The sequence below is a fragment of the Podarcis tiliguerta genome (genome assembly GCF_965153285.1).
Source record: "Podarcis tiliguerta genome assembly, chromosome: 9".
Taxonomy (NCBI): Eukaryota; Metazoa; Chordata; class Lepidosauria; order Squamata; family Lacertidae; genus Podarcis; species Podarcis tiliguerta.
This window is the reverse complement of record NC_139542.1, coordinates 7,074,617-7,087,330: the sequence shown is the minus strand read 5'-3', so window position 1 is coordinate 7,087,330 and position 12,714 is coordinate 7,074,617. Positions and strand designations below refer to the sequence as shown.

General features: G+C 39.7%; 1 protein-coding gene across 5 annotated transcripts in view; it reads right to left on the bottom strand.

Moving 5' to 3' along the window:
* The window catches only part of CTNNA2 (catenin alpha 2), a 516,699-nt gene that overhangs the window by 356,327 nt on the left and 147,658 nt on the right, over positions 1-12,714 (bottom strand). For all 5 annotated transcript variants that reach the window (XM_083398285.1, XM_083398284.1, XM_083398286.1 and 2 more), the window contains one exon: positions 8,177-8,380. In XM_083398285.1, coding sequence (XP_083254411.1) covers positions 8,177-8,380 — 204 coding nt within the window. The remainder of the gene's footprint in view (positions 1-8,176; positions 8,381-12,714) is intronic.

The window sequence follows — 12,714 nt, the reverse complement described above, 5'->3', positions numbered from 1 at the left end:
GACCTTGGTCTAGCTTAAGTGTATTATTCTGAGATTTGAAAAGTTCCAGTCCTGGAAATACACAGTTCTCAAAAAGCTGAGAACTAAAGCCCAGGATAGGCACCTTTAGGAACCACGGCTGTTGTTGCTGCTGCTGCTGCTGCCGCCAAAAACCAAAACATAGAATGTCTCTCTGTTGAAAGAAATATGCTGCCTGTTCGAATATTAACTTAGAGAAAGCATCAGTCTATCCTCTGTGAATGGAAGATCTAGTTGAGCATTTCAACAGCATGCTAGAGGGAATGAGACCATTGAAGCAAAAAATTGCAACAAATTGTTTAGATGCCTTATTGGCAATCCTAGGGGTTCCACACTGCTACTCTGTTTTGACTTGTGCTTATTGGACGACTGCAACCTAGTATTCTGGACCTGAAAAATGAAGACATGCCAAGAGCAGGATAGTCAGAGTGCAAGCAATTCCCATTAAATAATGGAATCCAGAGATTGCTTGGAGGCTTCCGCCTGTACGAGTTTTTGAGCAGTCAGAGCTGCTTGTAAGGCCAAGATCTGATTACCAAGGAAAAGTGAAGCAAAACAAGTCTTGAACTACTTTTGTAGTTTGTGTTTGAAAAACTACTTTTGTAGTGTGTGTGTGTGTGTGTGTGTGTGTGTGTGTGTGTGTGTACACTATCCACAATAGCTAGGGATGCCATATTTCAGAAAGTGAGCTTTTATTTGAAAAAATGGCAAAAAAAGGAGGTTTTAGAAATTGCCAAAATAACCACTTCCGATATGGGTTGCCATACATCCAGATTTTCCCGGAAATCTCAGGGATTTCTGCACAGACCCAGTTCCCGAGGGCCAAATCCTGGGTATGTCCGGGAAACTCCGGACCAATGGCAACCCTAACAAAAGCAGTTTCTTATCCTCAGTAACAGACAAATAGTCATTAGGAGGTTTGAGGTAAGGTGCTTTTAGTAAACGGATTTGTTTTATTTATCTCATAAAATTTATACACTGCTTGATTGAGAAACCTCAAAGCAGTTTCCAAAAGATGACACTCAGCTCTATTTCTCCGTAACATCTAAGTCACAAGACGCTGTGTGGGGCCTGGGCACAGTGCTGGGATGGATAAGGGAGAATATGCTGAATCTGAATTCTGGCAAGACGGAGGCACTGCAGTTCCTGTGTCCAAGAAGCTGGCCAGTTACCTGCCCTGCATATGGTTTTACTTCTCCCCTGAAGGAGCAGGTATCTAGTTTGGAGCTGCTTCTAGATCCAGTTTTATCACTGACTGCCTAGGTAGCTTCAGTGGCTAGAAGTGTCTTTTAGAAGCTCCAGCTGGTATGACATATTTATTTATTTATTTGTTTGTTTATACATGCATACATACATACCCTGCCCATCTGGCTGGGTTTCCCCAGCCACTCTGGGAGGCTCCCAACAGAATATTAAAAACACCATAAAACATTAAACATTAAAAACTTCCCTAAACAGGGCTGCCTTCATTCAGATGTCTTCTAAAAGCCAGATAGTTGTTTACTTCCTTGACATAGGGTGTTCCACAGTGTGGGTGCCACTACCAAGAAGGCCCTCTGCCTGTTTCCCTGTAACCTCACTTCTCACAGGGAGGGAACCACCAGAAGGCCCTCAGAGCTGGACCCCAGTGTCCGGGCTGAACAATAGCAGCTGTTTCCATTCCTGGACAGGGGCAGCTTGACCACAGTAGTGCAGTCATAACTTCAAGACTGAATGACTGCAGTACACTCTATGCATGGATTTCCTTGTGCCTGGTCCAGAAACTGCAGTTAGTGCTGAATACTTCACTGTGATTGCTGATAAGACTGAGATCCTGTCTGCCTGTAAGACCCCTGATGTGTATTGGCCCCTGATTTGTTACTGGGCCAAGCTCAAGGTGTTACTATTAGTATACATAGTATATATATTGCCCTTAAAGGCTTGGGACTAGTTTACAAAACAGATGGCTTTGCCCTATATATGCCCACTTGACCACTTCAATCTGTGAAACTGGCACTTTTACAACTTTTACTTTTTATAACATTTGTTTCACACCTGCAAGGAATCATTTTTTTAATATGGTGACTCCTATACTCCTATACTCCAGAACATCCTACTCATTCACATTAAGCAGGGTTTTTTTAAATGCATTATTTTAGTGCTGACTAACAAATTTCTGTTTAGGGAAGCCTAAACTGACATGCAAAGTTGACATGTATTTTAATATGTATTTGAAGTTTCTAATATTTTGATTTATTTATTTTTACAAAACTTGCTTCTAACTCTGATTTTTATTGATGTAGTTTATTGTGTATTTTATACTTTTTATATTCTTTGCTAATCACTTACAGATTTTATTTACAATTAAGCCGGAGACATTTTTTGCTAAATAAATATAAATGAGTTTGATCACAAGCAATCAGGAGGCAAGGTTAATTCTTTCTGCAGCCAGGATATGAATGCCCTCAATGTACAGGGAGGACAAACTAGAAAGTGTGATCAATGGCTTTGAAACAATCCATTTCAGAATTTCAATTACCTCTTCAAACAAAATTTAGTTTGACACACTTCTTCTAAGGATTCAGTTGCTTTGACATTTGAGATGAAGATGAGATTTTATCACCAAATCCTTTTCTTCCAAGCAATAAAGTCTACTGTCTTAAGAAAATGGTGCTTGCAATTCACATCTCTGATCCAAACTCAGGGACAAAACTTCCTTGAACTTATCAAAACTAGGTAAGTTAATAATGTTCAGATTGTTAGCATGTACATTTAAAAGCCTGGATTTTCTCAGTATTCCCTGAAAAGCCAGAAATACAAAACTGTGATCAATTGATATATAGCCCTTTCTAGGCTACCATAACTAAATTAGGCAATCCTGATGACTCAGCTAGCACCAATCACTGATGAGTGAGTTGGAGACGGCTATGGATATTTTGCTGTCTCATGAATGTAATTTACTGCTCACTATCTCCCAGATTAACCTTGTGCAGTTCCAAGTCACCATTTGAAGGAGTACAAAAATTATTCTCCTTTCCTTTCAAGCATGAGGCTCAGCCAGAGATGTTAAATATGGGCTTGGGTAGTATCTTGTGAGTTCATAGATTTTCATTTCCCTGCAACCTTTTTCATTATAGTTTCGTTCTGCTTTCTAGAACAGCTGCCTCTAAGTGTTCAATAAAATATTTCATCTTTCATTTACCGTCAAGCCTACTTGACATAGTCTTATTTTGGGGTCCATGAAAACTATTTATTGTACTTCATGGAGCAAAACCACCCATGCTTTATGATTTCTTTACCTTAGAAATATAAGATCTTTCAAACAGAATCAGATGGATAGACCATCTTGCTGAAGTGGACTCTTCCTTGTCTGAATCCAACTTTCTCTCCTGACCTGATGCTTCCTATCATAGAAAATCCGTATGGGACATTTCTGCTGTTTTTTTCCACTGTATACGGATCTCTTTGGGTTTTCAACTTCAGTCTTTCTGGTTTGGTTATCATTCTCCACAGCCTTTCACTGCACTAAGTACAGCTTGTAATTATGCTAACTGCTTACAACAGCTGCCAGCTATCTTGCTCACTTTTTAAAACACATTGAGAATGATGCCACCCTATCCCAAGGATTCCTTGAGGCTAATGCTTGAACCAACCACTCGTTTAAACCAAGAAAATAAATAACCATTGATGTGCTATGTGATTAGATTGAACCAACTGACTTTAAATAATCCCAAATCTGTTTAGCCCCATTTCGACATCGCTTAGGGGTCTGACTCTCCATTCCACTGCTATGAGAGTTCTGCTAAGAACTTCTTTCTCTCTGACAATTCACTGGACAGATTGGCAGGTTTGGTCAGCTGACAGTATAACTGAGAAGAAAGATCATGAATCATCTCAGAAAGTTTCCAGAAGGAGGTACTGTGAATGACAGGATATCAGTTGCTAATTTAGACACTGAGTTGGAGATAACTGGTGTTTCTGCATAGCAGGATTTGACACTGTTAGCAATCCTAAAAATGGCTCCTTGGTTTAAAAAGACAGGTACAAATACTATATTTCAATTCTTGGAATATAATCTGAAAGATATATATCAGGCATAGGCAAACTCGGCCCTCCAGATGTTTTGGAACTACAACTTCCATCATCCCTGACCACTGGTCCTGTTAGCTAGGGATGATGGGAGTTGTAGTCCCAAAACATCTGGAGGGCTGAGTTTGCCTATGCCTGATATATATTTTCATTCTCCTTCAGTGTTGGGCACATTTTAGAAACCTATGTGATTCAATGAATCACAATGTGTCTATGATGGCAAAGTGGCGGAGGATTGGCCCCACTGTTTGTATAAATTGTTCAGTCTACAAATATAGCACAAGCACAAGTGCCGATTGGGTCACATTTTTTGTTCATCCCACAGAATGTTCTGTTTTCACTGGTGAGCAGAAATATTAAATTAACCACTATGGTTGTCTGTTCTACATTCTTTGTAGCAAAACTGAACTGAAAGGTTCTTGACCACATTTATTTGTTTATTTAATAAAATTTATATGCCGCTTATCTGAACAAAAGAACTCTAAGTGGTTTTTAAAAAGCAATCCAAAATATTGATGAAAAAGATTGACATGATTATATTGACAGCCAAGCGCACCAGCTTTGTTAAATATCTGTGCCTCATGAAACAACATATTACAGAACATTTCTAACTATTGGACATGGTTTATTGGTCTTCACAAATAAAGCAGATCTACAGGGCCAGTTGCTCTGTGGCTCATTGTTGCTAGTTCAACTCAGTGTGGATAATATCACAACTGTGGGGGGGAAACCCACAGCCCCCCTCCATAACACCTTACATCTTTAAGGCACAGTTTTAATATGGCTATAGAACATGCACATGTAGATGTATACAGGGGGGGAAAGAAACTTTAACAATTTCTCCAAGTGCTGCTTCAGAAAATAAAAGCAAAGTTTCATAATAAATGTATTCTGCTATCACAAAGAAGTTTTCACATTTTAAAAAAACAGGCACTGCTAGTAAGGGAAGACAACCATCCATCAGCCATGAACCATCTAAGGGAAAGACCTTTAGAGCTTCCACCAAAAAGCAGTAATTCCATAAGACAAGACTTTATATTCTGCAATACCAAAGCAGTATATTTCACATCATCATAATCACCTGTTCTTTAACTCTCTCACTTTATAGCTCTCACCTCAAGATAAACCTGCATCCACCTTTTATTGTCAATTGTACTCAAACATCTTAACTGTCACCTGATAAAATACAGCAAGCCATTTCTATCTGGGAAGGAGAGATTCTTTGAAGTCAGTGCCATCTGACTGAATGGTAAAAGTGATCTGATGCATTAAAACAAAGTTGCCTTTGCTACACATAAAATAAAGCAATGGGGATTTTGTTTTTATGCTGCACATTTATGGATTTTCTTAAGAGGGATACAATAAATAACTCGATATTTCTTGAACCTTTACATCTCAAAGGAGGTAGGGTGAAGAATAGATAATGCTCAATTTGCAGGGCACTTTATTACTGCTGGACTAAACAATTCATGTTGATAAGCACAGTCCACAAATGAAAAGCATAGGTTCTCACCCACACCGACACCCCAGTTTAGGACATGCAATGGCAAATTACCGGTACATGAAATAGTCAAGAAAACAGGCTTTGGAACATTGATGCCTATGCAGCCTTCTGAAAAGATATTCTATAGTATTACCCATGATTTACTTAAAGTATAAAATGCTCTGATATTCAGAAATATACAACTCTTGACAACAAACAAAGAAGTTATTCTGCAACATACCAAATGCTAAATGACTGGTGGTGGTTTTTTATGTTGTACATTTCAGAAACAGAAATAGTAGAGCAAACCATTTGCCAAACAGCCATGAATGGTTCAAATCCAGAAATATATTGCTGTGATGTACCATTTAATGGAAAGACTACCCCCAATATTGCAAAGTGCAGCAGTCCCTGAATAATATAAAGTATTGTGAATTTTGCTAGGAAAGATTGTGGTTCATATGCCTGGAAATTCAAATCACTGTATTTAATAGATTTCAAATATTTTACTGAGTGCACTTGCCATAATGATAGAGATTACTCAGCACCTCCAGGGAACTCACGCAAGTCACACTCATTTAATAGCTCCAATTAGACTGTTAGCAAACAGCTATCCTTCCTTTACGGTTTCACTTCCTCCCACACACATTCCCACATTTGTCATAACAGTTAATAATGGAGGAAATTATGCTTCTAACTAATAAATGGAACTGGTGTGTGTGTGTGTGTGTGTGTGTGTAAGAAGCATATAGCTCCACCTGACTTGCACATTTTCCTGCTGAGTACATATCTAGCAGAATTTTGTGGCAGAATTTGAGCTTCTTAAAAATATAAAAAGTGCAAGTTCAAAAACATTTGCAGATATTTTGTCAGAATTGTGTGTTGTCATGAGAATATACCCAGTCCCCTTTCACGAGATGATAAAATGTTAGAAAACAAATGTATTGCTATGGTAAATTGTTTCTTAAACTTATTTTTAAAAATGCAAAAAGACGGTGAGCATCCAAAACAAAGGGGATAACTTAAGATGCTTATGAAATGTGGGTTTTATTATTTAGAAACAGCTTGAACATGTTTTGGCCTGCTGTGACTAAAGGTGTTCCTTAGGGGCTGTTTAAAAGATAATACATCATACATAAGCAGGTGCTTTGAGATGGTAATTTCAGTCATCTGTTAATGTGGATAAGTAAAACAATTAACAGAGATCGGTGCAGGCATTTCCCCCCCATTTTGAGTAAGTATGCATAGGCACATATGCAATTTGTATATAATCAGTTCAATTTGTTTGCTGAATAATCACCTAATGCATTGTCTTCTTTTCAGGCACAGAAGAAGATATTTAATAACAGGCCAAAACATAGGCTATTTTTTTAAAAAAAGAAAAAGAAAAGAAAATCCTTCTTAAGCTCTTAACTGACTCTTATTCTGAGGTTCTCAGAGCTTTATACATGATTTGCATGTTAAAAGGTAAAGGTAAAGGGGCCCCTGACCATTAGGTACAGTCGTGACCAACTCTGGGGTTGCGGTGCTCATCTCGCTTTATTGGCCGAGAGAGCCGGCGTACAGCTTCCGGGTCATGTGGCCAGCATGACTAAGCTGCTTCTGGCGAACCAGAGCAGCGCACGGAAACGCCGTTTACCTTCCCGCTGGAGCAGTACCTCTTTATCTACTTGCACTTTGATGTGCTTTCGAACTGCTAGGTTGGCAGGAGCAGGGACCGAGCAACTGGAGCTCACCCCATCGCGGGGATTAGAACCACCAACCTTCAGATCGGCAAGTCCTAGGCTCTCTGGAGCGCCACCCACATCCCACCGATTTCCATGTTAGGAAAACATTATTTAAGAAACAGATAAAAGTTCCTGGAAGCTTTAAAGAGGGTTCCAGAATTTTCTTTAGTGTGTAGGAGTGGGACCCTAGGCTTGATTGGTGTTGGCTGGAGGTACAAATAAAGGGAGGAACTTGCAGGCTGCAATTTCCACACGAGGAAAGCATACACACACACACACACAAACTATCAGCATATACACTGACAACAAGGTTGGAAGTAAGACAATGTGTGCTGCTGATACTATGAGTTTTGCTGTGTCAGGATTGTTAATTACTGGACTGAGATTATACCGTGCTGGAGAGATAAAGAAGGAATGTAAATAGTTTGTATATAATAGTAACAGAAATGCTTGTGCAACCATTCAAGCCATAAAGAATCTCTTGACTGTGAATTTGAGTATGACTCCTGTTCTTGTCCTCTGCCTCTGGGGAAAACTCTACTACAAACAATAAGAAGTGGTTATACCGAAGTGCCACCACACATGCAGAGTAGCGCAGCGGAAGTGTGTTGGAGGTAACCTCTAATATTGCAGTAATCCAAGCATTATTTCGGGTTGAACCACCACAGATGAACCTTGTGTGCCTTTACATCATTCCTCGAAGGATGGTCTCGCAAGACTTCAAAATGCGAAATTCTTTCCGTTACTTAAACTGACTGCCTTGGTTGTGAGTGGTCAGGACTCTTAGGATCTAGCACAGCATATACACCTTTAACCATGTCTATGGAACCATTTAACAATCAGAGAGGAAGAAGAAATCAAAAAGCAGAATGTCACTTACATTATTCATGTATTCACTAAGCAAGTCCTGGAGGGCTTGTCGTACAGCATTGCACTCAGCTACAATTCTCTCCCGGCGGTCATCACGAGTACAGGAGGAGTCTGCCATGAGCGCTGCACCGCTGATAATGCTCTCCAACCTCTCTTCGAGAGATGGTCGAAATCGGGCTTCACTGAACGTCATGGGGTCTAAAATGATCTTGTTCTGAAAATAAAAAAACCCACCAGCAATTATTTGAGGAACTCATGCCAAAACAGCTGGTCCTGAAAGAATGTATATAATTGTTTCACATTTCAAAATTAAAGTTCAACATATATCTGGTGAAGGAAAGCATTGCAAATGCTTAAAGCATAAAAATGTAACCTTCAAAGGAAAACAAGTGATTAGAAGTGTATTTTCCCCCTAAATCGTCCTTTTTGAAATGTAGCAAACATTGGCTGCATCTGCATTTGTTAAGTCACGATATGCATATGCAGGTCAAACAAAGCGGCTGCTTTGTTCCTCTTTGCTGAAACACCAAAACAAGGCAGGGTTCATTCCTTAAGCACTGTTTCCCGTTACATGCCAATCAGGAAACCATGGTTAATTGCTTCAAAATAAGCCACAATATAATGACATAGTTTAAAGTTGCCTTCATATTGTGGCTTGTTTGGAATACATTTGGCATCGTTTTGAGGAAACCATGGTTAAATACTAAATCCTGACTTGTTGCTGCTTCTTTGAAGCTGGGAGCAAAGCAGTAGAGATGCTGCCTGGCTGCAGTTGTGTACCAAAAACACGGTAGGATTCCTGACTTAATATTGCATGCAAATGATGCCACTATTAAGTTATGCAACAGGAACAGATAATGTTACATTCACATCCCCACCCACACTACTGATCAGATATGAAACTTTGCCTTCGTTCTTCAGGTCCTTTTCATGTTTTGCCCTTTATTCAATCTGTCACCAAATCACTTTTGTCTACACAAAATTGCAAATGTCCACCCTTTCCTCTCAGATCTCCCAGTTCAGTGTCAAGAAAAAGAAAGAAAGAAAGAAAGAAAGAAAGAAAGAAAGAAAGAAAGAAAGAAAGAAAGTTTCGTGCTATGGTAATCTCCTGATTACTGCAACCTTCATTGGAGGTTTTCAAGCAGAAGTTGGATGGTCATCTGTCATGGATGTTTTAGTTGACTTCCCTGCATTGCAGAGGGTTGAACAAGATAAGCCTTGGGGTCCCTTCCAACTCTGTGATTCTATCCTTCTCTGTTCTTGCATCTCAAAACCCCACTGTAAAAACAATTCACCTCTCACATCTCCAGTATTTCATGCCACCCCTCTTCATATCCTTAGACTGTTTTCCTTACCTATAAAGTGACACGAAGCAGTCACTGCCCCCACGTGATCTTTCTACCCTTATTTCCTCTAATGTACCAACCCCATGACCTTTGCACCTCCCATGCAGACAAAGGTAAGGCAACTGCAGGGAGCAATTACTCAGATTCTGGAGAAGGAGAAGGAGGTGAATTGAAAATTTCCATTCAAACCATCTAGCAAAGCAGAGATTGGATTAACCCGAACGATTTTGAGCCAGAAAAAAAAAAATGCTCACAAAAGCAGATTACTGAATTGAATGGTTCTTACAAATAGATTATACCCTGAGCGGTGAGCTCCTAATCACACTTGTTCTTCCATTTTTGGAGTGTAAAGCCACAAAGTGATCCATTTTACACCAATTCAAAGCTATATTTATTTTGGTGGATACAATTTCCTTGATTTTCTGGTCTTACTACGTTAAGGACATTTTATCGCCACACTAATGCTTTCTGCAGCCACCTGCAATTTGATTTCCAGTGCAGGCAGCAGGACAGAATCCCAGGTGGCACATCCCTTCCCCCCTTTGAAGAATCCTTCATCCCAATGATAAGGGGCTTTAGGTCACCCTTGGGTTGTTTTCTAACTCATAGTAGTCTCTTTATGGTTCAAGATGGCAGCTGCAAAAAATAGTGTCATTTTGTGCTCCTGTCTTGCGGCACTTTACCCACACTGCCAGCTGCTCAATAAAACAGGCTGCAAAAGAACTGGCATAAGAGAAATCTGTCTGCGGAAGCAGAAAGTTGCCTTCTTCTCTGCAGCCAGAGCACAAACGATAAGCGAAAGGCACTTCAGAAAAAGAAGGAAATAAAACCAAGTAGGAAGACCAAGAAAGCCATGAAACAGAACAGGCTGGCAAAATCCCCTACATTAATATAAATATTTAACTATTGTGCTACGAAGAGATAGACTAATAAGACTGCATAATGGCTTCCCCTGATAACAAAGGACGAGCCTTGGCACTGCCTACACAGAATTTGGAAAGCAACGTAAAAGGGAAATTCGTGCACGTCCAGAACTCCTAGTCAATTAGAAGAATAAAAATGCACATGGAATTTATTTTTGCACCCAATGAGCCCTATTCAGTCGTTCAAAATCATATAGTATGAAAGAGGTAGAGGGGAAATGGTTTTTTTATTTGCAGTTCTGTTCCATGACATGCTAAGCTGAGGTTCTGACTAGAGCTGACCACGTTCATTCTCTCTCTCCCTTTCTCCTTCTTTCCCTCTCGCACACACACTTCAATAAAAAGTATTTCCCTGTTTGACAATTTGAATTGATTCTGATAAAATGAGCTATAAACGAAACTCCTGAATTCAAGTTTGACCCATGTGAGAATCATTTCTAACACTTAAAAAAAAAAGCCTTGTTTCAATACTTACATTTTTAACAGGAAAAATAAGTTTTGATACAAACATAAATAAATAAATGAAGGTCTTACTTTTGGTAACTCAAAAGTTATAACAATGGCAGCCTTAAACTTCCCATAGCTACTGACAGTCAGTTAGTGAATGACTAATGTAAAGTGTTCCAGTTCATTTACATTTGTAATTAATCAAAATCATTGAAGTCATAAATCAAAGCTTGACAACGTAATTCAGATTATGATTAATTGTTCTGAGGTTCCTAGCTGCCAACGACAAAGTAATAGAAAATGTGTCTGTGGTGGGATGGTCAACACATGATTTTACACACTTTTGTAAAAGCAGAGACACTTATAAAAGTAGTCAGGGCAATATATACTAAACAGTCGGTCAAATTGATAGTAAATAATATCTAAGGAACAAGACAAGATTGTCCATTGTTGTTCATATTAGTTTTAGAAGTATTGGCACAAATAATAAGATGTAACCAAGAAATTAAAGGTATAAGAGAGAGACAGAGACAATATAAACTAAAAGCATTCACAGACAACATGGTGATATCTCTAGAAGAACCAATACAGTGGTACCTTGGTTTACAACGATAATCCATTTCGGAGGTCTGTTCATAAACCAAAACAGGTTGTAACCCAAGGCACGCATTCGCCAATGGGGCCTCAAAAAATAATTTGTTCGTAATTCCAAGAAAAAATGGGTTATCATCCAAAAAAAGTTCACAAACCGGGACACGTACTTCCGGGTTTGACGTGTTTGTACGTAATCCAAAACATATGCAAACTAGCCTGTTCGCAAACCAAGGTACCACTGTAGAGTCAATTCTGAAAGTATTACAAGAGATAAAAAGGGGGAGGGGAGTGTAGCAGGTCTTAAGATTAATAAAGACAAAACCAAACTCTTGGTAAAAAAAAAAAAAGAATGATGAAAGCAAAAATAAATTACAAGATGTGTCAGGCCAAAGATTCAAAGGAAGGTCAAGTATCTAGGTCAGTGGTGCTGAACCGTTAGAGACAGAGTGCCAAACTGCAATGCAAAACCCACTTACTAATCGCAAAGTGCCAACACCGCAATTTACCGTATTTTTCCGGGCATAACACACTCCCTGTTTGTGGGGACTACTAATTAAGATAATGTGGGGAGGATTGCCCTGAGTTATTGAGCTTTTTTTGGGTGCCAATGCCCGGCTGGCCTGGATCTCACATACACTCCACCACACACACACACAGAGAGTGGCTGACAAGCAGGCACGCAGCAGCGGCAACAACACAATCATTTTAAGAAAGGGACTTACAAACTCTCCACTTCGAACACACGGACTCGCACACTCCCTTCCTCCCTCTCACATGCACACATATCGAGCCACCCTCTCACACCCCCTCACGTTACACGTGGTGCAAAATCTCAACTACCCATCCCTGTCAGGTTGCCAAGATGGCGGGAAGGTTGGGCTTCTGCTCGGCCAGTCAGTGCCCCCCTCCACACACACACACTTGCAGTGTGCACAGGCGCAAGGGCTCTTCCAGCAGCCTCCTACAGCTCCATTTCAAGATAGCGCAGGGGCTGGGATCAACATTTCGCTCAGTGCTGGGGCGACAGCATGCGTACCCACAGAGACGGCTCTGAGTGCTGCCTCTGGCATGCATGCCATAGGTTCGCTACCACTGATCTAGGTGTATGGCTAACAGTAAATATATATAAATAAAGATAATTATTTAAAAACATTAAAAGAAATTTGCAAATTTGGAACAGAATAAAACTTTCACTGTTTGGTAGAATGTAAACTATAAAAATGAATGTACACTGGTAC